General features: G+C 45.1%; 1 protein-coding gene across 1 annotated transcript in view; it reads right to left on the bottom strand.

Annotated features, from left to right (window-relative positions):
* Positions 1 to 24,376, bottom strand: part of PGAP1 (post-GPI attachment to proteins inositol deacylase 1) — a 760,293-nt gene that overhangs the window by 667,125 nt on the left and 68,792 nt on the right. Inside the window, exon 2 of the mRNA XM_085648756.1 lies at positions 13,106 to 13,259. Within this exon, the coding sequence (XP_085504882.1) occupies positions 13,106 to 13,259 (154 nt within the window). The remainder of the gene's footprint in view (positions 1 to 13,105; positions 13,260 to 24,376) is intronic.

Here is a 24,376-nt window from a genome sequence, read left to right as displayed (position 1 = left end):
GTGCTGGAAGGGAGTGTTGTGGTCTGAACTTTTTTATCAGCAGTTGCATGCTGTTGATTCTCGCTAAATTTGGCTGAGCTTTGGCAGCCAGAGTGTCTATTGTCGCGCCCAGGTACTGCCGTACGTGGGCGGGTTGGAGATGTGATTTTGGATAATTCAGTGAGAATCCTAGACTGTGAAGAAGGTGAATGGTGTGGGATATGTGGCTGGCACACTGCTGGGCTGACTTTGCCTGAACAAGCCAGTCGTCCAGGTAAGGGAAGACGTGAATGTGCTGTCTCCTTAAGTGTGCAGCCACTGTCGCGAGGCACTTGGTAAAGACTCTGGGCGCCGTTGTTACTCCGAAAGGGAGTACTTTGAACTGATAATGCTGATCCTGAAGAGTGAACCTGAGATATTTTTTGTGTGAGGGGTGTATGGGTATGTGGAAATACGCATCCTTCAAATCTAGTGTTGCTAGGAAGTCTCCCTGACTGAGTAACGGCAGAACCTGCTGGAGGGTGAGCATATGAAAATGCTCTGACAGAATGTATTGGTTGAGAGGTCTGAGGTCCAGTATAGGTCGGAGAGACCCGTCCTTTTTTGGGATTAAGAAGTACAGAGAGTACACCCCTGACCCTCGCTGTTCTACAGGCACGAGCTGTATGGCTCCTTTTTGCAGCATACTTAGTACTTCTTGCTGCAATAATGTCAAGTGCTCTGCGGACATAGGACGGTGTCTTGGTGGTATATTGGGTGGATTGGATGTTATTTCCAGACAATAACCGTACTGGACAATTTCTCTGACCCACCTGTCTGTGGTGATGGAGTCTCCCCCCGACCGGTGTTATGTGGGCGGGGGGCAGCGACAAGACGTCACTGTTTGTTATTGGCAGAGGACCTGGTGTTGTTGTGTCCTCGTCCTCTGCCTTTGGTACTGGATCCACGATATCCACTCCTATTGTTTTTATTATAGGTACTCTGGGTACCTCCTTTACTGTACTGCTGCTGGGACCCCTGACCTCTAGCTGCTCCTCTATTTCCGGGGCGACAAAAGGAGCCACTCCGAAACTGATGCGACTGTAGAGCCCCCATAGATTTCGCAGTTTCAGTGTCCTTTTTAATCTTTTCCAGTGTAGTGTCAACCTCGGGGCCAAATAAAAAGTCTGGGTTGACTGGTTGATTCAAGATATTATTTTGAATCTCAGGTTTGAAGCCTGATATTCTTAGCCATGCGTGCCTCCTCAACATCACACTAGTGTTGATTGCCCTTGCTGCAGTGTCAGCTGCATCTAGTGCGCATTTGATGGACGCATTTGTAATGAGTTGCCCCTCTCTGATGAGGAGCTCCGCTCCATCTTTGTAGTCATCTGATAGGTGTTCTAGCAGTGTTTCTAGTGTATCGTAGTGTGACCTGTCGAATCGGGCCAGGAGTGCCTGAGTGTTGGCAATGCGCCAGATGTTTGCTGCTTGTGCTGCCACTCTTTTGCCTGATGTTTCTAGCACTTTGGACTCCTTGTCTGGAGGAGGAGCATCACCTGTAGTCTGCGAGTTAGCTCTTTTGCGAGCATTAGAAACTACCATGGAGTCCAACGGCAATTGACCCTTAATGTACATTGGGTCTCCGGGGGCTGGTTTGTATTTCTTCTCTATTCTCGGGTTCAATACCCGTGCCCTGGTCGTCTCCTTAAAGATGTCCTTAGCATGTTTAAGAACTCCTTTTAACATTGGTAGAGTCTTGACCGTTCTTTCTGATGTGGAGAACGTGTCCACCAAGAAATCCTCCTCCACAGAGTCAGAATGAAGTTCCACTCCGTGATTGGCAGCTGCCCTTTCAATGAGGGCGTTAAAAGCAGCAGTATCTTCAGTGGGAGATGGTTTGATATTATAAAGATGAGTGTCAGCAGCATCTTGTGGGTCACCTGGGTCATTAGGGTCTCCCCATGCTTGATCTTGGTCTTGCTGTTGGTCATCAGGGTCATTATCTACAGGATAAGTGGTATCATCCTCAATATAGCCCTCTCCTGGATCCGCCTCCGAGTGTGTAGGAGAAAAGGATGGTGGTTCCTGATGATAGGTTTGGAATGTTTTTACAAGCACTGGCGTCGAACCTGACGGCAGTTTCCTTTTTAGTGGAATCTTGTATGAGTCCAAACCTTTTCTGGAACAATTCTCCGCTTGCGGAACAACAGCCTACCAGTGTCGGCGTCGATAAACCGGTCCTGCGAGTCTTCGACATCGGTTCTTTCCGTGGACACTGTTCGTGGCTGTTCGACACTCTTCCTAAGTTCGAACATCTTCGGTGCCCCTGGTGGCGGCAATCCAAACTTGATCGGTGCCGGCGCCGAGTGAGCCTTGGCGACCTTGTGTGGTTCGGGACCCGTCTTTGGTTCGAGGGTTGCCCGTTCCCTGATGCGCTGCAGGGACTCCGACACCTGTTGCAACGTGAATGCAGACGGTGCTTTGGAACCGATAGGCTCTTTGGAGACAGGCCTCGACGCGGTCTCCGGTTTCTTCACAGCCTTCGGGTGTTCGATCCGAAGTTTGGGATCGACGCCCTGTGGATCCGATATTTTGGCAGGCGCCGCACTCTTCGGTGTTGACATAGTCGGATCGACTACCTTGACCTTGGTGGTTGGTGCCCCAACCTTCGGTGCTATAGGCCGTTGCGTCTTCTCGGGACCGAGGGCCTTCTTCTGTGTCTCGGTGCCGAAGCCCTTTTTTGGTTTCTCGGTACCGAAGTCCTTCTTTCTTTGGTCGGTTCCGATGTCCTTCTTCTGTGTCGACGGATTGGAGGGCTTCGATGCCTTCGATCCGACATGAACCAGTTGCACTTTCGGTTTCGATTTGACCGGTGCTGGTTTTGGTTTCGATTTCACGGAATCGAATCCAGTCTTTTTTTATATTTCTGGCTCCTTTGAAATGTTCGAAGCCGGGCCTTCAGGTGGGGCTGTAGAACGATCCGACTGATCTTGGGTAAGGCCCGCAGGCGATCCCTCGACCTGAGCCTTATCAAGACTGTCTCCCTCGGCCTCCGCATCGACGGATTGGCCTAGCTCCTCGCCCGAGCTATCTTCCTCGGCCCCAAGGGCCTCATCGTCGTCTCCTACCTCGTCGACGACGTCTTCGTCCTCAAAGATCTCCTCATCTTCGTCGTCATATTGAGATTCATGCTCCGAAGCATGGCTCGAGTCTATGTCTTCGACGCTCTCGACTTCTTCATCCTCGGTGCTGAAGATGTTAACCGGGTTAGGCGCCGATTGTTTGGCCTCCAATCTAGCCGCCCGTCGATTCCGAAGTGTCTTCTTTGACCGGAACCGGGCGCAGGCCATACACCTGGACTCATCGTGATCCGGTGATAAGCATTTGTTACACACCGGATGGACATCGATGTGTGGATATTTCGCATGACATAAAGGACATCTCTTGAAGGGAGTCCTCAATTCCATCCTTGAACGTCGATCGATGTTTGGACCGAAACGCGGTCCGAGAAGGGTGAATAAGTCCGAGAACAAGTATAATAATTTGTCGATACCGAACGCAAACAATACCGACGATACCTAAAGGCTTGAGCTAAGATAAGCACATCCGAACCCAATGGCGGAAAAAAACAATCCGAGGATGGAGAGGATGCCCATGCGCACTGTAGTCCAGGGGAGGAGCCACCTATCTCGTGATACTTCGAAGACTCTTCCAGGACAACAATGTGCAATCATCCGGAGCCAACACTAGGCGGCGATCTATGCACAGATATGAATTCAGCAGCCCACATGCCTCGAACTTAGTACTCCTGAAGCTGTGGGGTCTGGGTTGGAAATGTATTCTCATTAATTGTGCCATAGTAGTTCTCTTCATAAGGTTATGGACTCGTGAATTATGGTGGAGGGTATGGTCTGCTGCTGCCGATGGGGACACCTTGGTTCGCCTCGCAAGTCAAGGTTCAGAAAGTCTGTACTGCCTTAATATTGTCATGCCTACTCCCCCCAATTTGTGAATACAGAGATGGAACTTTATTCTGGACCCGTCCGGTCTAATATGATGATTATGGGTCACTGTCAACGCTGTGTATACTGTATTGCCCTTTTGCTCCTTGTAATGTACGCTTATGTTGAAGTTGTGCATGTTTATTGGAAACTGTATAAATAAAGTATTAAAAAAAAAAGATCCTAAATGAAGGATTATCAGGTTAGGGTCTAAATTGTTGCCATACAACGTTGATGTGATGAATATTCAAGAAGAAAAGAATAAGAGAGCAGATTACTTGTCGAGGTTACTAGTCTAAATGTGATGAGTTTGTCTGGAGTGTTGGAAGAAGAATGGTTCGAAGTAATAGATCTGGATGAAGATTACAAAATTATTAAGACAAACATTGTCCAAAGTTGGACACAAGAGAGGTTTATTTCTACTGAGGTCGAGATTTTTGTTAAAATCTTCAAAAAATGATCTATGAAGTAGGACCTGATAATGTAAAGAAATAAATGTGTTACTCCATCCAAAGGTGGGAATGGTAGATTTAGGTCCTAGGGAACATTTAGGCTAGGCAATGACTTCAGGTAGAATTCCCTCTGAATGCTAGTGACCTGGTATGGACATTCAAACTGATGATGCTGCTGAACAGTGCATCTTGTGTGCAGCAATGCCCTATGTTACCAGGAAAACACTGATAGAAAATGGCAGTGGACTTTATCAGATCATTTCACTCATTAGATAGTAAGAATACATATGCAACGGTGAAAGTGGCCCAGTGCTGTAAATAGTGGGAAGTCAAATTGGTGAAATGGTTTCAGACAAAATTATACAGGTTGCGTCAAGAGAAATGTATTGAAACGTATCAATAACATATTCACATTTTGTTTCCCACCGCACTTCAGAATTACAAAAAGAAATGTGCTTAATTTGTACTTTTGCAATTCTGATATATTCTGAAATATCAGCACAGTTCATTTTCGTTGTGTGCTAGAAAAAATAACACTCTACACCCTCTTCTCTCACATGGCTACTCAGCAGGATCGTCACATAAAGGCTCTCACTTTGAAGTCAGACAAATAAAAGTAAACACCAAGGTCCCTCGGAAGACCGAGCTTGACATTCGTCCTCTGCCTTTTAACTCACAGCAAATGTTACAAGCACAAGATTTGAAGGTGTGTTTACAGAAAACGAGTAGGGTGCTCTTGGGAGGGACAAACTCAAGCTGGACAGACTAAATAAAACAAGTGAAGCAGACAAATAGAAGGCAATCAAATGTGAGTGACAAAGCACTCATGCAATTATAAAAGGACCTGAAAGATAAATTCACCAAAAACATAAAAACGAAACAAAAAGTAATAGGTTTCAGTGTACCCATTATTACTTTATTAGTGTTTTTAAATGCAAGACTCGTAACACTACATAAATATCTTGCAGCAGTACTTGTGACTTTAGTTTGTAAGCACTTAGTATTTCACAGTAAACAACAGTAATCTATGTAACCTTTGGAAAGTACGTGTTAAAATCAACAAATGTTGGAGCTTCAGTCACAGAGGCTTCTGCAATAAAAAAAAAACATTCAGGCGCCCCCTCGAGTGCCCCGCCAAATTGGTCATTGTTGTGGTCTCTTCTGCTACATTAATTGTCATTTGAAAGCGGAGAATGTTAGAACTTCACAGATTGCGACTGAGACTGACACATTTAGAGGTCTGGATGAGCTGTCACTCACAGCAATCCTCAGCTCACACGTGCAGGTCCAGATTTCTAAATCCACCTCTGATCCGACCCCCTGTGAGTGGCTGAAGCTTTAGAAAGCAACACCCTCCTTTGGAAAGACTCCTGTTTGAGTGGATATCAGATGCTGCTCCATGACGTTTCTCAGCCATTCCTCTACTTTAGTGATGTTCCGGGGTACGGTTTTATTGAACATTTATTTTACTTTGCAACTTGATAGAAGTAATTTGCTTTGTTGTCACTGATGTCAAGGTATGTGCAACATCACTTTCTGTGATGTCATCCAATATGCTAGTTAGTTCTCACCCATAAACAATTTCAAATATTGAGAGCTTCGACTACAGCAGCAAGCAGAAAACAGATGTTCCTCTAGAAAGAGTCCTTAGTCCTCATACTTATTACATTTGCATTGTCACTCGTAAATCTGTAGGCCCCCAAGAGAACAGACAAGCTCTTAACATTTAAACAAGGCAGATAGTTGCTCCCGGACGTCGGAGTACCACAGTGCAGTTCAAGCTTATATTTGTCTACTCTACATAAATGTTGTTAGAAGCGCACTATTTTGTAAAGTACATTAAAAAGCAATCCTGTTTGTTACATTCTCTGTTTTGCTAACTGCATTATTCAGAAACAATGTAGGAGTAACCTGGAGGTGGCTGAAATTATGTTAACAAGTGCAGACAAAGATTTTATGCAAATTCAAATTTATTATCAAAGTGCACAGTTAGTTAAAACCATGACACACAACAGCATGAGAAAATAGCTATAACATTTTTTAATTCTGCAAAATATCTATGATTAAATATGAAACAATTACTTTTACATTTCTGTTTACAAACCCTACCAAAAGTGAAAGTGTATTTCTTGAACATTAAATGTATGTAAATGTACAGGAATGCCTGTGCATTACTTTAAATACTTAAAACAAAATATATAATTCCTTGGAAATTAAAATAAATTAATTGCATTTCTTGGAAATTAAGTGTCAGTGTGGTCAAGGGCAGAAGCTTTGTAATAGCGGCAAGTATCAGTGATGCTGGTGGGCATGGCAGCCTTTGGCCATAATATGGTGTTGCAAACCTATACGCTCATCTGGCAATGTTCAGCTGTTATAGGGCATGCTGGACTGATGTCCAATGTCATTGATCGTGCTCGTCATTCTCAAGCTTGTATGTGACCTCTTCTTCTCCCCTATGGCTTGTGTTATGGCTTCGAAAATTTCCATCAACTTTACTACCTTGATGTTAAGCTGTGTAAGTTCTGGGTTCAATGCCGCAATAATGGCTTGCCTGCATGTGCGAGCAGCGGCCTGGTTAAAAGCGGCCCGCAGCATCCTCCGGCGGTCTGATAGCATTGCCGGGTAGAGACAGAGGATATGCATTAAGATTTCTTTTCCCACGTCACAAAGTCTGCAGTTTGTCGTTGCCGGTTTTAGCCAGTGGGGCAGTTGATCCAGAGTTGGCTGAATACCTAGGCAAAGGCGCATACATTTAAGTTGGTGAGAGCACCCCTGGTCAAAATATGCTATGGCTTTAGAGAGTTGTAAGAGTTAATACTTTGCCATGCATGAGAGCGCTTTGCCAGGTTCTCTTGGTCTTCTTGCACAGAAAGAAATCTGGCAGATTAAGGATTTTTTTTAAAACTCGGCAAGTGGGGTCAAGGTACACCACAGGTTGGAGGCTTGCAGCGACTGCAAAGCATCACAGACACTACTTCTGAAGGTTGATTTTCAGTTTGGCTGGTTTATTTCCAGCCAGATGAGTGCTGCTAGTGTGTCGTCCTTTGGCAGTCTAAATCTGAAGGTTTTTATTAAAATATACCTAGACGGGCGGCTACAAGCTCACATGAAAAGGGGGGGCTCTTGGCCCCCTGCCCGCATGGCGGTGCGGCGACCCCTCCCCTTGTCCTCCGGACTTCTCGGTGGTGGGGTGTGTCCACTGGGGCGCGCCCTGTCACCGATTGGTTGCCACCCCACCCTTGACCCGGATGGCATTAATCGATATCCGGGTCGGGGGGAAGGGGGGGGGCCGCTAGGAAATAAAGAGGCGGGGAGCGCCCAGGTGACCCCCTTGTTGCCTGGACGCTCCCCACTCACTGGACGTGCCCCGCGCTCGGGGCCTCGTGTTTTGTATTAGAGTCTTTGTTAAGGATAGTCATTCACACTTGTTGACAATAATGTATCTAATGTCCTGCTGATTTTTGTATAACGGTTTATCATGCAATTATGAAAATTTTATTGTTTTATAACTTAATAAATACGGCCGGGGGGTCTTGCGACCTCCCGCCTTCCAAAGATACCATGCTTATGTTCCTGTCGCTGGGTGTGGTGAGGTCATAAGGGGGGGGGGCGGTAGCCAGTCACTGACCATGTGCATTTCCAGAAAATGTTTATGCTTCACCACAACCTTTTAGTGGCTTCATTTTTCATTCACAAGCAAGGTCATTTAAATGAAATGTGATGAAAGCAGTCTGCTATGCTTTAGGAACAATTGCTCTGTCTAAATCCACTAAGAAGCAACCTTGGGAATTGATTGAAAATAAATTACAGAGAACAGGGCAAGCTTACATGCATTTACATCAGAACTGTTGTTTAAACCACAACATTGGTGTTATGCTTTAAAACGTACCACGGAGAGCACAAACACTTATAGTTATGAAAATGACCTGAGCTCATACACGTTTACAGTGTTAAAAGTTTGGTTAAAACCATGCAGCCTTTAAAGATGCTTTTGTGATCTGCTCAAACACAAATGGTGTGTGGGAAGATTTAAGTGGAGAACCAGCACACAGGAGCGAGACCTAAAAATACAAATACTCTCTCAGGAGTGCTCGAGAAAAAGAAAAAAGTAGTTCCTTGCATGAAAGCAGTGGTAGGATACATACAAGTCATCCAATCGAAAGGATTGTAAAGAAACTAAGGAAAGACAAAATAAGAAGCAAGCAAATGAGACGGACATGAAAGCTAAGCTACAGACTGGCTGTGAGCACACTGTGGGCCCGATTCACAGAACTAACTTAAGACAAAATCCTAAACTTACTACCATTTTGGTATTCACAGAAGGCACTTACTCATTTCGGTATTCACAGAAGGCACTTACTCATTTCGGTATTCACAGAAGTTAGGAGTCCTAACTTTAGGACTTCTAAATGTCTTCTGTGAATACCGAAAGTCTTAAAATTAGGATTTTTCTCAGTTTAGTAGTAGTATAGTTAGGACTCCTAACTTTAGGACTCCTAAATGCCTTCTGTGAATACCGAAAGCCTTAAAATTAGGATTTTTCTCAGTTTAGTAGTAGTATAGTTAGGACTCCTAAGTTTAGGACTCCTAAACTGAGAAAAATCCTAATTTTAAGACTTTCGGTATTCACAGAAGGCATTTAGGAGTCCTAAACTTAGGACTCCTAACTTCTGTGAATACCGAAATGAGTAAGTGTCTTCTGTGAATACCAAAATGAGTAAGTACCTTCTTTGAATACGAAAATGGTAGTAAGTTTAGGATTTTGTCTTAAGTTAGTTCTGTGAATCGGGCCCTGTATGTTTTGATATGATCCACAAGAAATTTCTCACAAACAGACACCTAAAAGCTGACTGTTGGCGAGACCTAAAAAAATGCAGTTGTCACTTGAATAAAATCTATTTTTTTCTGCCCAGGACTGAATGCAAGGTTAAACAAGCAATAGGACTCGCCTTTGGGACCTATTACCTTTGTCAATGGTTCTAGCCATGTTCTACAGACTCCCCAACACTGTGTAGTATGGCTTTTAAAAAAGAAAAATAAGCTTAAGCGGCCTGCATGTCATTTTGTAGGTGCGCACATCATGAATACAGGCGCCTAGAAAATTACGCAAGTGCCTTTTTCGATTTATGTATCAAACTTGAATGGGTAAACCAGAAAAAAAGGTAGCACAAGGGGTGGGGTGCTTCTTTGTCAACCTGTGCATTTTAATAATGTTACTGTGTGAGTGGCAACATCTGCAAATATGCATTCTATCTTTGTTAATTAAACACTGTTTTACTATTACCAAGTGCTGGCAGCGATAGCAGTGAGAAGACTGCTTCACCATGAAGAACTGGGGCTCTAACGTGACCGTTAAAGGTTACGTCCGGCGCTAGCCAAAAGTATATATATAAATTTGCCCTGGTCACACTGGCGACATGGGGGGTCGCAACCTGCGTCCTGCAGTGCCCAGGCTCGGGGAGAGTTCCGCGGCAGACACAGGGTCTACATCGCTGACACAGCAGGGGGCGGCATCCTGTGTCCACCTGGCGCCGAGAAGGGAGAATCAGCCTCAGCGGTAGCAGAGGTAGCAGCGTATTGAGTATCGGCCGCCGCGCTGTGAAGAAAGGATGCAAGAGCCGGCCAATCCGCAGGGGGAGCGTCCATGTGCTCCTAGGTCGGCCCCGCCCACGAGGAAGAGTGAGGGGAGCGAGACGCAGCTTGAGTGCTGGAGCGCTCAGCGGCACCGTCTTCACTGCCGGAGCCAACCATGTGACTGCCCTGAGTCAGCAGCGAGGGAAAGCCATTACTGGCACAGTAAAACAAGGACAGGCAAATTCAAGTGCACACCAAGTCACACAGAGAGGAACATAACTATAACTGCTATTAACAAGGGAACCGAGTCACCCACAGGGAGCACCCACCTTACCAAGCAAGGCCAAGATGTGGAGAATAAGGAACAAACTCAGTGCTATCAGTGCCACGGAAGAAGGTATCCTCCTGGGGGGTTCCCGCCTAGTGATTCCCCAGACACTTCGGCAACAGACCACCCAGCTCAAACATGGGGGACATCAAGGCACCACCAAGATGAAGTCCCAGATGTGAGAGAAGGTGTGGTTCCCGGAACTGGACACAATGGTCGAAGAGCTGGTGCGCAAGTGCCAGGCCTGTCAGCGACCAGCCTGCCGAGGTGGTCCAGTGTTGACGGAAGAAGCCTACACCGACCCGTGGTCGAAGCTGAGCATAGACTTTGGGAGCTTCCTTGGGGGGATAACCACGCTTGTCCTGGTAGATACCTTCTCCAAGTACCCAATTGTGGAGGTAATTCTGTCGACAGAGTTCATACACGTGCCGCTCATCCTGGTGAAAATATTCACGACCTTCGGCCTCCCAGCCGAGATCAGGAGCAACAATGGGCCCCCATTTCATGAAGAGGAGTTCGCGGAGTTCCTTACTCAGCAAGGAATCCACCACCACCGGACTACCCCACAGTGGCCCCAGGTGAACAGAGACGTAGAACGGTTCATGCACATGCTGAACAAAACATTGAGCATCGTCCACGTCGAGCAGGCTCATCTGGAACAACACCTAAACCTGTTCCTCTAGGAGTACAGGAGCACGCCCCACTGCACAACGTAACAATCCCCCTGGGCAGTGATGTTCAATGGAGCCCGGAGAGACCTACTGCTCGCCTGTCCAGGTTGGAAACCTCCGCCTCATGACACCCGAAGCCCACAAGAAAGGAGGAAGTGGAGGAATGACCAAGCCAGCACGCGCCTCCAGGCCGTGCAAAGATCCCTCCAACCTGGTTCGACAGTGCTCATCAGGAACCGGCGCCCCGGAGGCAAGTTCAAAACCACCCATGAATCAGTGACCTGGACAGTCGTAGCCAAGAGAGGCACCATGGTAACGTCCTGACGAGGGGTGGAAGAAGTTTCCCATAACATCTCCTGGTTGATGGAAGTTACGTTAACCCCACCCGGACCCATCTCGGGATCCCCTCCACCTTCCGGCCAGTGAACAGGAAGAAAACACAGGTCTTCAGGAATCCGGAGAACCATCATCAGACCCACCGCCGGTCACGACTTTAAGGTATGGCCCACCTATCCGTAATCACCCACATCGCTACAGTTTCAGATTAAACCCTCAGCCAAGCTCCTGGCTTCAGGACTTTGTGGGCTATCTAATAAAGACGATGCTCAAGGACTAACTTGGAAAGGGATGTAACAGGTCAGCGGCCCTGTTGTCCAGTAACATAACCAGATACTGTTGTAGCACCTCATCCGTGAGCCAGGCGTGGCTCACAGGAGTTAATAAAAGGGGAGGAACCGCACGTGGTTCAATTCCTGAGCTAACACTAATTGTGTGGTGTGTCGTGTCCCCAGGCTGCGTAGCGCGCTAGCCCAAAGTATATAAATAAATTTGCCCCATCACACGACCCTGTTTTCGACAGTGAGTGCAGCAGGAAAGGTTCACCTTCAGCCCTTCACATTAGTACCCATCCTGGTCCCTGCAATTATTAAAACCCAGGCGCAGAGGCATGACGGCAGCGGGGGTTTCCAAGAACTAGATTCACAACAAGGCCTGACGGCGCCAGCACAAAAACAAGTGCTGGGTCATCGACAACGTGTTACTGAGAGGAATACTCGAGTGTGGACGTTTTTTTCATTTCTAACAAACATATTTACAGCAGACCTTGTGCAACCACGTGTTATCTTCTTGTCAGTTTCACACGTAATAATTTAGCAGGTATTTACGAACAAAAACACTCTCCGACCGCACTCGGCGAGTATCACCCACAGCAGCAGAGTACATAAGAGTCTCTCGCTTCAGCCCTCAAGGCGAGCAGGAAGAGCACCACGGGCAGCAGAAGACGCTTCAGTGCCAAGTAAACAAAATGTAAATGTTATTTTAACAATCCATTATTGTGCATCTGGGTGGGGTGGTGGGGCGGGTAAGCAGGGTAGTGGGGGCAGTTAAGCAGGGTAGTGGGGGCTGGCAAGCAGGGTGGTGATAGGGGGTTGTAGTGGCAGGTAAAGCAAAACATGCTTCCACAAGCAGGAAACAAAGAAAATAGTGCATATAAACGACCTGATGAGCGTCTAAGTGTAAGGTCACTTGTAATAGGGCCGGTCCGTGGGAGTAAACTAGATTTAGCTACTGGTAAGCAGGCATTTTAGAAGGACAATTGAAGCAGCCAATCAGAAGCGATGGGTGGACTTACGGCCCACAGTGTAGAGACAGCATGTCTCGCAGAGCAGCACATGCGCTCCTTAGGCTCGACAAAAAACGAAATAAGTGACTCGGTCAGAAAGCTGTCTATATTTAGCGGTGCCATTTAAAAGAATCCGAGGAACCACCAATCAACAAGCCATATACTGAGAATAGCAATTGCCACATTGCACAATTTACTTTGCTAGCCAATGTACTTGGTTGCTTTATAGAGTACGTTAAAATATATATTTTATAAGCCTACTCTGTAGTGTATAATATCAGTATGAAATAGAGCTTGCAGCTGTACAAAAGTATCCTTCAGACTGCTTTTGTCACTCCAAGGGCAAGATTAGGATATTAGAGAGGAACATAAGATTTAAAACACATTAGTAACTTGGAATATTCAAGTTTTTATTTAGAGTATATTATTTCTTTTTATGACATGTACAAATATATATTTAGCATGATAGGTTATTCATAAGTGAACTGAATTACCTTGCTTGTAGCTTCCAGCGTTCCCAGGGAGAAAAAGTATTGGAATTCCAGTTAATATCAGATTTTTGTTCTCTTCTGCATATGTTCCTTCTCCATACAGGTATAATTCGTACATTGGATAATGTCTTGCAACTTTCTTTGGAAGTTTAATTTTCTGCAATGTGAAATACAGAAAATTAGACTTCCAACACATTTTAGACTACCTTAAAAACATATCACTTTTTATAGGCATATTTATTTCCAAACATTTTCTTGAATAATAACATTCACTCCAAGAAAGGAAAAAGTATACCTTTTAACACTGTCATGGAAGGCACATAAGGTTTTCACTGATAACACAGCTCCATGCCCACCATATCATCACAGAAAACATTCAGGGACCCATTTAAGCTACATATCATATTTTCACTCACGAAATTTCTGACATCTGATGTTACAGTTTGCCAAACTTTTACCTGAGAATGGGGAATTACATAGTCCTCAAAATAGAGCATCTATCTGTGATGCGCTCAACGCAACTGCATTAAAACACAGAGCTTTTAATGAGTTTTACAACTGAGCATTTGTATACACTTCAACCACATACAATAAAACTATTAACTTTATCAGAGAATATACATTTGGTAAATTATAAAGAGCCCATGCACCAATAGTCTTCACCATTCTCCCATTAAATACATCTGTAAGGTTGCGCCTTCACTGGCATAATTACAGCAATCCTCATGAATCACAGAATTCATGACAGTTGGCTACGCCTGTTCCCTTCTCATTCTTCAAAATTTAGCAAGTCCTCTCCACTCCTTTTCCGCTTCCCAAACTGAGTTAAGTCCAATAATTTGTCTCGTCCTTTTCAATATGTCTGACGGTCCTCTATCTCTTGCTATGGTTCTTTTCTTTAGGTCGAGCTTTCGAGACCTTTGGTATATACTTTAGTATATACTTAATATACGTTGGTATATACTTCTTTGTGGGCTTACTGCTTTTTATTGGTTGTTTCAGTGTCCTTTAAAAATCCTTACTTGCTAGTGGTCAATTTTCCTATTTGTCCCTCCTTTTCAATCCACGACGCAATGCCCCAGTACTTTTACCCTTTCCCTAGTCTTATTGTAGCATCTGTTTAGGGACTACATTTCCCTTTCTCGAAGAGCATTTGACCTGACGGATGTCTGCTTGTGTTACTGTTTGACTGTGCTCCGACTTTGGTTAATGTAAACAGGGCTGTAATTCTTGTTATCTCCAAACATTTGTTGTGCATTCAAAGTCCGAGATCAAATACCAGACGAAAGGTAATTTTCTTTCTGGTTTCCAGCCACTTGATTATGGTAATTTGAGGAGCCTGTGGTCACGGCCTGCAAAATGCTACACCACAGCAACATCTTGAGAAATTAAAAACCAATACTAAAGCAGAAGTTATCTTACCAACAGTAACAGCCACGAGGGAATGATGTGTGAAATTTCTACTCAAACCATCTCTCCTGAAAGACAACGTATGCAGTCGACATAACCATGAGGAAAGCCAGCACTTACATGGTATTGGTAGCTCACAAATTGGGATCTATGAGGAAATATGCTCGCTTAATAAAAATTATAAAAAATTTGAATGGGGCTACTATTGTTGACAGAGAATATGGTGAATTTGTCTTTAATGGCATCTTGTGTCATAATTAGCTCTGTCTTGATGCATAATTAAAGCTCTTTGAGCCTCAAAAGGCTCACAAGTGCGCTATATTAAGAAAATACAATACGGTTAATCAGTAAACACTGCAACATAATTTGGTCCTCCATTACTCCATTGACCCGGATTGTTTATACTACATTGATTGCATGTTTTATTTCAGCCAAGATAAAGTGGAAAACTTCACAGATTTCTGCAGTGTGTGCTCGATCCACTGAGCCATATTCATGTCAGTGAGCTCGAAAGTCACTTTGTGGACTTCTCCCTGTACTATGTATTATGAAACGATCTCCCACCGTCAATTGCATGGTGTAAATACTTTCCTGGAAGTATCAACAACAATGCAATTGATTCTGCTGATAATAATAGTTGTTAATATTTCCATTATTGTTACTAGTATTATTAATGTAAGCATCTGACACTGCAAAACAGTGAGTATTTCCGTGACCATAAGGAGGACTCTTCAGTCCATGTAACTTTGGCGAAACTTGTAGTATCGTCATCCACCCTAATTATGCGATTCTGCGGCTTCGGTGTTTTCCGCATATATATATGGATTTGACACATAGTCCATTATCTGCTTCATAATTTGCAAATTTTAACAAAATAAAATGCTTGCTACTAGCTCCAGCTAGGATCAAACTTGACTAAAAAATGACGACATGTGTTGTCACTTAGTGGAAGGCCATAGGCAAAGACGGACTGGTCTCTTTTTAGTAGCTTATTGCTGTATTTGGGTGCTAAACTGGCACTAATGTGGGGTGAAAACCTTTTCCCAGTGAGTTTGTAACATGTAAAAATAACAATGCATCATGCTATCGCAATCCTTTGTCACATAATTCCAATGGCCCTGTGCATGATGTAAGGCGGAAAATATTTTTCTGTACAATCTGTGTGATGCCATGGCATGTATTTCGTTCTCCAACGTCTTGTATCCTGTTGTAAGCCGGGTCCAATGAAAAAAAATTCTCAAATGTTTATTCAAATGTTTTGTGTAATGTTTCTGGTTTCAGTTTTACTCCAGAGTAAAGCGATGGATAGATGTTTTCCATACAAAACTCAACCTGTCAAAGTAGCAATGAGTGTGTTCGGATGTCAAAATGCTGATCACATTTTTCTTTCTACTGAAATGTATTTGACCGAACATTTAGGGTGGTTGCATCAGGAAAATAGCTGTTTTGGATCAAATTAAGTGTGAAAACAGTGTCCTTCAATGGAGAAAGGTCTCTACAGAGTTATAGGTGTGTACATATTTTTCATTGGAAATAAATTATTTTGAGCTGTGCATTTTTTCAGAAGTAGATGGGGGTTGCCTTCACATGGTGAGGTAAGGAAGCAGCACGAGGCTTCAAAAATACATGTTTCTCTCAAGTCAGCAGCTCTGGTCACATTCTCACCCATTCCTTGAGATATATCATTTCACCATCTCCATCGCCATCGCACCCCACCTGCGCAACATCATCAACCTCTCCTTCGAGACTGCTATCTTCCCTGAGAAATGGAAGCACGCAGAGATCAACGCCCTACTGAAGAAACCCAAGGCGGATCCGAGCGACCTCAAGAACTTCCGGCCCATCTCCCTGCTTCCGATCCCAGCAAAGGTCATCGAGAAGATAGTTAACATCCAGCTCACCCGTCACCTCGAAGACAACAACATCCTGGACCCCTCCCAATCAGGATTCCTCATCGCCGCCAAAGACGACATCAGGATCCTGCTAGACAACGGCGAGACGGCGGCCCTCATCCTCCTGGACCTCTCCGCCGCCTTCGACACCGCTTGCCACCGCACACTACGCACACGCCTCCACGACGCAGGAATCCGAGAGAAGGCCTTGGACTGGACCACCTCCTTCCTCACCGGCAGAACTCAGAGAGTCCGCCTCCCCCCGTTCCGATCCGAAGCCTCCGAGATCATCTGCGGCGTCCCACAGGGATCCTCCCTCAGCCCGACGCTGTTCAATGTCTACATGGCACCACTAGCACGCATCGCCCGACAGCACGACCTCAACATAATCTCCTATGCCGACGACACGCAGCTGATCCTCTCCCTCACCAAGGACCCTCTCACCGCCAAATCCAACCTCCACCAGGGAATGAAGGCCGTCACCGACTGGATGAAGGAAAGCTGACGTAAGCTGAATCAGACAAGACGGAGATCCTCATCCTCGGACCCAACCCCTCAGCATGGGACGACTCCTGGTGGCCCGCATCACTGGGGACACCCCCGGCCCCTACCAACCACGCACGCAACCTGGGAGTCATCCTCGACTCAACACTCACCATGACCAAACAAGTCCACGCAGTCTCCTCCACCTGCTTCAACACCCTCGGCATGCTCCGCAAGATCTACAGATGGATCCCGACAAACACGAGGAAAACAGTCACCCAGGCCCTAGTCAGCAGCAGACTCGACTACGGAAACGCCCTCTACGCCGGAGCCTCGTCCAAGCTCATCGACAGACTGCAAAGAATCCAGAACGCCTCTGCACGCCTAATCCTCGACGTCCCGCGCCTTGACCACATCCCCCCCCACTTGAGGAACCTGCACTGGCTCCCCGTCGACAGAAGAATCTCCTTCAAGCTCCTGGTCCACGCACACAAGGCACTCCACAAAACCGGCCCAGCCTATCTCAACAGTCGACTCTCCTTCTACGTACCCAACAGGAAACTCCGCTCCGCTGACCACGCCCTGGCCACGGTCCCGCGCATCCGTAGAACCACTTCCGGAGGCAGGTCCTTCTCCCACTGCGCCACCAAGACCTGGAACACCCTCCCTCTCAACCTACGACAAACCAAAGACCTGCTGACCTTCAGGAGACCTTCAGGAGACGACTCAAGACCTGGCTCTTCGACCAGTAGCAGCAGCACCCTCCCCCATAGCCCCTCCCCAGCGCCTTGAAACCCTCACGGGTATGTAGTGCGCTCTACAAATGATTTGATTGACCATCTAATATGTTTCTAAATGCCCCTGACGCTGATTCTTCAGGCTATTCAATAGTGTAGTGATGCAGTCCACACAGAATGTTAAAGTGATGGTGACTTGCATGGAGGCACTTGTCTTTCTGTCTGTGCCTTAAAAAAGGATTGGAATGTGTCAATACATGTTTCCTAAGGCAAGTATGTGTTTCTGAATCAGACTGTATGATCCAGTGTGTAGTAACTGTATAGCTCTTCAATCCCTGGCAGCAGAGCACCCTGGATAATGTGCTGCATGTCTAAACACTTAAAAAGTCCAAAAGGCACGACCTATTGGCTATGCCTATGCTTGTTTGTATTGTTAGCCATCGTTTAAAACTCACTCGAAGACTAGCCTTTCCTACAAAGGCCCATCACTTTCTTTGACCTGCATTGAAACTGTCCGGTCTAGTAAAAACTACAAACAATACTACTGATGGATCCTGATTCAGCTTCTAGTCTAGTATTGAGAGCACACATAACCAAAATCATTTCACTTTCCCATATAGCCAGAGTATTATCCATCCATCTTATTCCGTCTCTTTGTCAAATCAATGCCTTTGTGCATTTCTTGTCTTGCTTTTGTGTCTCTAAGGGTTATGCTAAAGCATTTTGGCAGCAAAGGCAAGATCTTTACTCGAAAGTAAAAGTGAGAGGAGCAAACACTATTCACTTCTTCCTAAGAAGCTATCACAACACAGTGTAAATCAGGAGAGTATCCTGGTAAAAGGTCTAACATCACACCAATCAACAGAAAATACAGATGTGATTTTCACATCACTCTTGCGATGAGCAGCTAAATAGTATGAGTATAAATCCTCCATAAACAAAGTGGTGGCACTGGTAAGGTATTCCTGAAGTCTTGCTGTCCTCCAAGAGAGAGGGGAACTAATACAAAATAAAGAAAGCAAATAGAACCTCAAGAAATCCTCAGTGGGTAAGTTGGGTTGGATGGGGGGGGAGTTTCACCCAAACCAATCAATTGTTCTAATTCAGCGTTTCTGTGAATAACCAAAGATTTCAACGAGGAATGCACTGGGTAGATGTTCTATCACCTTGAACATCTTACTGAGGAGCTGTGATTTTAGGCCAGGGCCATTGTGGGGTGCTCACAATCTCGTTGCTCCTTGATTAGCAAAATATGCAACCACCACTGCAGATCTATTCTCTCTTAATTGAAAGCATCCGATAAAATTACAAACTTATACAACCAAGGAATACTCGTGTATTATTCCTGTTGCTCCACACAGTTAAATACAGGTAGATCTCACCTCAGGCTTATTGTATTGCTAGTCAGCTGATCTATGGACCAAAATTGAAACCTGAAAATTGCAAGTTGCATAGAGGCCTCCGAAACTAACGCTGTATCCAACTCATCTATCTATCTTATTGCTAATGACACCTGCAACCAGTAGAATATACACAGATTCCTGATGCAGAGGACTGAAGTTTTAGTTTAGTCCAATGCACTTCAAAGAAATCTTCCTTTGGACCAATATTTCAAAGACCAGTTGAGATCAATAATCACCTGCTTTTACACAATATTAACATCTTATACCTTTTTTAAAAGCTGTAAATAATTTGTGATCAGCCGATCACTTGATGTCAGGAACAAGCACTTCATTTTCTTAGCCTTCTCAGTCACTTAGACATCTGTAAGGCTTCTATGTCGTAACAGTTCACTGTGCCTAACTCCCACTGCCTTCACCCTTGAGCAGCAGGAGCTGGCTTCATGGCCTGTGCCCTATTCACCACAGCTGGCCAACCATTATAGCACACAGCTTAAGCTAATACGTGTAGGGGATAGTGAAACGCAACAAATTCAGGATTCACAAATAATGTGCTAGACCTGTGAATCCTAAGACCCCCCCAAAAAAGTATGTAGGGCCTAAGAATCTATGAATCGTGACAGCAGAACAGGATTTGCATATTCTGCAATAAAAAATAATGTGTGATTATCAATTTTAATGTCACAGAGTCGTTCTGGGGACCCAAACTAGGGCCTCGGGGTCAGTGTAGGCTCTCTTTTAACACCTATGCCTTTTTTGGTTTTATTTTTCACAACATGGTGCTCAGTGCACTGTGGGGGATAATGGCAGTGGAATATAACGTGTTCTGTGACGACCAGCCAATCAGAGTGGAGCAAATGTTGGAATGTGTAATGGACGACAGCAGTAAAAGCTCCCTAGTCCAAAGGTGTGCCTTTATGTTTTTTAACGGGGTCCGCACATCATCTATGGATTTGCAAATCTGCAGAGGGTCTGTGTATTCTAGGTCTGACTAGCTCAAAAATGTAACCTCTTCAAGCGGCGACCAGACCACTTTTTGAATGCTAATTTCTTCACAACTACAGAAGAGTTTTACCTAAAGGAAGCTAAGACCTTTCTTTGAGTACAGTTCTTATTCCAAGACATCTTTTCTGTACTGAAGAGGACAGAATCCTAAAGAGGTCAAGTGAGAAATATCACTTTTGAGAGACTCTAGCATTATCGATCTGTACAAAACTTGCCCTGCAGAAGTCAAAGCTTTTTTTCGGGCAAGTTTTGGGCAGATTCAAAATGCCTTTTCAATGGAGTCTGACCACACCATTACTACACATAAGCTACTACTCCCTGTGCAATACGTAGTCAAGGTACATATATGTGGAGTGGAGTATAATAAACCTAGACATAGTTATATACACTTACCTTCATGATATTTTTTGTACTCTACATTTAGGTCATGATACTTTTGTATCAAAATAAACTGCCCCATGAAATGTTGGTACTCTACATGTATCTGCCCTATACAGGTGTCCTTCTAGGTTAAGGGCATTCATTAGTACCCAGAACCCTTATCTATTCCCTAACCTATTATGTGTAATGAAGTGCATATTGAGGTGGTGGATATCGTAGAGAATCAATGTCAACTACAGAAATATATTGCCATAGTAATACAGCTTTATGCTAGTGATATAATTAGTTAACCTACAGAAAGAGTCAAAATACAGATAATCATTTAATAATAACAGTCAGTTAGATGGGTATTTTCTCCCGACCCTACATGAGGGTGGAGGTATTAACTTTTCACACTTTTACCTATTGAAATCCAGAGAAGCGTCAAAACCTCCAGGTGCAGAAGCCCAAATATTATTATGCACTTATACGCATACACTAGCACTTGTAGTCACTCTTCACATGCAGTATACATTTTTGTTGTTCAATGTTGGGTCTCTTTTTCCTAAACTGATTATGTCACCTTATAATTCAAAGACAAAGTATGGTGACACTCACTGATTTGTACATTTAGTTAAGGCTCCCCAGGACTGGCAGTAGGGAGGGGCAGTGGATGTGGATCAAAGTCCACTTATAGGTTCAGTCCTTTTTTTTTACTCATTCCACCCCAGAATGTCTTAAGAAGGGCAGAGGCTTAATTCCAGCAACTGCCATCATTGGCGTACATTTGATGCAGCATGGAACATATACGTAGTGAAATTATGTTTTTGGGGAATAACGGTTGTATCATAGTCAGTGCTATGTATTGTGGGGGTTCTATTGCATTGAATAAAATTAGATCTTGATGGATTACTGCACAAACTGACTAAGAAAGACTAGTTAAGTCTGAAGGCTGGACTACAACAGATCACTTCTACTTTCTTTGTAATCGCATCATATAGGCATCGGGGTGCCGGCCCTCAAACTCGTTCTCATTTTAATTAATACATTTTAGTTTACTTTCCTTGTACCCCTGAAGGTTTCCTGGCCTCATTTTTACGTATCGCCTGGTGAACGCAGCGCGAAAGCGTTGTTGCCAGCGAGATCTATTGTTGCTGACTTGCCTCGGAAGTGGGACAGGAGATGGGCACGCGCAGGGCGATTGGAGCCTGTGAACGCGCACGTACAGCCACGCGGTGTGCACATCTCCTGTCACCCTTCCGTTCACGCAAGCCAACTGCATGCAGTAACTGTGCCAACAAACACACACGCACCAGCCACCCCCAACCAGTGCACGCGTACTCGATCACTCAACAACAAACACATGCACCAGCCCCCACGGTACAACTGAGCCCCACTGACCGGGCTCTTTTATGGCTGCTACAGGCTCCGTCTCAGGACTCCCCTAGTCTCATCTCCTCCGCCTCGCATGACCTGGCTTCCCTCACTCATGGGAGCCCCGCACTTGCATCGGCGGCTTCAGCCGCCACTTCTAACCCAGGGCTTCTCCTTACTTCTGCCGCCACCGCGGGGCTCTCCCTCAGGCATGGGAGCCCCGCGTCACCACTTCTCCTCTCGGCCAGCTACTCCGTGGGCACGGGCTTCCCGCGGAAGTCCCGCCCCACGACAGGCATGACGCTGCCTGACTTCCAGTTTTCGCGCCGAGTCGGGCCGGCGGCGGTGATACCTTCACTCCGGGCATAATGAGCGGTAGGCTTCACGAAAAATATTGTCTTATCAGAGCCCTTCCCTCGTGTGAACTAATCCCTTTTCTGGACGTATGCCAGCTCCGGCTCTCCCAGTACCTGGATCTGTCCTCGGACTTTGCTGGGGAAGCCAGGGGTCACCTCGGGCACGTTAAGGCAGTTCACCCTGAACCTCTCAGTGCGCTTTTCTCAGATTGGGCAGAATATGATTTCAGCTCCCTTAAAGTGGCGGACTCGGCTAAGCGCGCTCCTTTGTTAGCAAGCTCCAGGCGCAGTGATGGACTCTGGGAGCAGATTTCCCTCCTTTGCAACTTGCACAAATGCCCCCTATCAAAAAACCCTGCGCAATGCTGGTTGTTACCTGTACCGTCGTGCACTGCTTCATGCCCTGCATTTTGTCTGTTCGGAGTGCGTCTTTAAAGCTCGGATGCTTTTGGGAACATGTTTGAACACAGCAGCTCCGGCCGTGGAAGATTGCACCGCTGCTAATACCGAAGAGCGTTCTGTGTGGCTGTAAATCATTGCAGCCTGTTCCAGCGTGAGGAATATTAACAATCTTGGCAGTGGCAGTACGGACCCGAGGCTCACTGGAGAGCCGCAAAGATATTTAATATGAACAATGGCAGAATAATTGTTGTTGGACATGGGACCCACCAAAGGGTAAGAATTGAGGACTACCACTCCCAGCATGCTGTTCACTGGAGAACACATGCATTTGAAGGGGAAAAGATGTTGGCAGTCCAATCCTGGTGTTCCAACTTGCCTTTCCCTATGAATAAGGTGCAGGTGTGCACTGAAACGCGTCAGGGACATCAATTGCGGATCCGTAGAGCTGCTGCTGTGTCAATAAAGTTTCTGGTGAACAATTCCTCACGGAGTGCGTCTTTAAAGCTCGGAGGCTTTTGGGAACATGTTTGAACATGGCAGCTCCGGCCGTGGAAGATTGCACCGCTGCTAATACCGAAGAGCGTTCTGTGTGGCTGTAAATCATTGCAGCCTGTTCCAGCGTGAGGAATATTAACAATCTTGGCAGTGGCAGTACGGACCCGAGGCTCACTGGAGAGCCGCAAAGATAACGCGTCAGGGACATCAATTGCGGATCCGTAGAGCTGCTGCTGTGTCAATAAAGTTTCTGGTGAACAATTTCTCACGGAGTGCGTCTTTAAAGCTCGGAGGCTTTTGGGAACATATATACATATATATATATATATATATATATATATATATATATCTCACTACTCTTTGATATTTATGTAGGGAGTTGGTTTAGTTGTCGCTTAAATACCAGTTTAATGTTTATAATTTCTTATTGCAATTTCTTCACAATCCATGCACAACGGAATATATTTAAAATAATTGTTCTAAAATAAGAATCCACGCAGGACTGGGCAGGCCCCAACAAGGAGCATTCCCAATAAAGCCGATTTTATGCCTCACCTTATCCAGACATGCACGCCCGACAGTGAATTCTTTTTTTACACGACCTGCGACGGGGAACACGCCTCCAGTTCTTAGGAAATGCTATTTTTTTATTATAAATATCATTTAACTAATGTTGTACCAATACTCCCCCCCCCCCCCCCCCCGACCCCATCTCATCTGTAAATAAGATTTTCCATGTTATTCTCCGCTATGGGGATTTTGGCGCATTCCTTTTCAAGTTGTTGGCCTGTAACCCACACCGTGAACATCTCTTACTGTTAATTTTTTTACTTTGAAACCGTAATCGTAGCAACAGTTATACGAAGGATATTTTCTGAACAGAAGTTCTTGGCATGTTAGTGCGCGTTTCTGAGTGGTAGTACGTGTGCACTCGTGCCTAAACGTAAGAGTTAATATGTATGCAGTAAAGTTTTATATAGCTTTAGTGTGTGCATGCTATATATATGTTTTGTGGGTGGGCTGTGTGCTTGTATAATTTGTATATGTGTGTGTTTTTAGCGTATGTCTGCGGGGTATGCATGTTGTGTGCGTATTCACTAGACGTGAGCTTCTATTTATGTGCGTTGTCTGCTTTATTTGTGTGTGCGCATACATTTGCTATTGTCTCGCAGCTACGCAAGTTAGTTTAAGCTATTGGCATTGTAAATGGCTATGCCTTTTTATATTTTTAAAACCAAAATAAAAGGCATAGCCATTCACAGTGCCAATTGCTCAAACTCGCGTAACTGCGAGACCTATTCCATTGTAAATGCTTGTTTAATATTTGGTTTCTTTTCTATTTTAGTTCATTCATTTGGCA

This window comes from Triturus cristatus, chromosome 3_2, assembly GCF_964204655.1.
Source record: "Triturus cristatus chromosome 3_2, aTriCri1.1, whole genome shotgun sequence".
In the NCBI taxonomy this organism is placed as follows: domain Eukaryota; kingdom Metazoa; phylum Chordata; class Amphibia; order Caudata; family Salamandridae; genus Triturus; species Triturus cristatus.
This window is presented reverse-complemented; position numbering and strand designations above follow the sequence as displayed.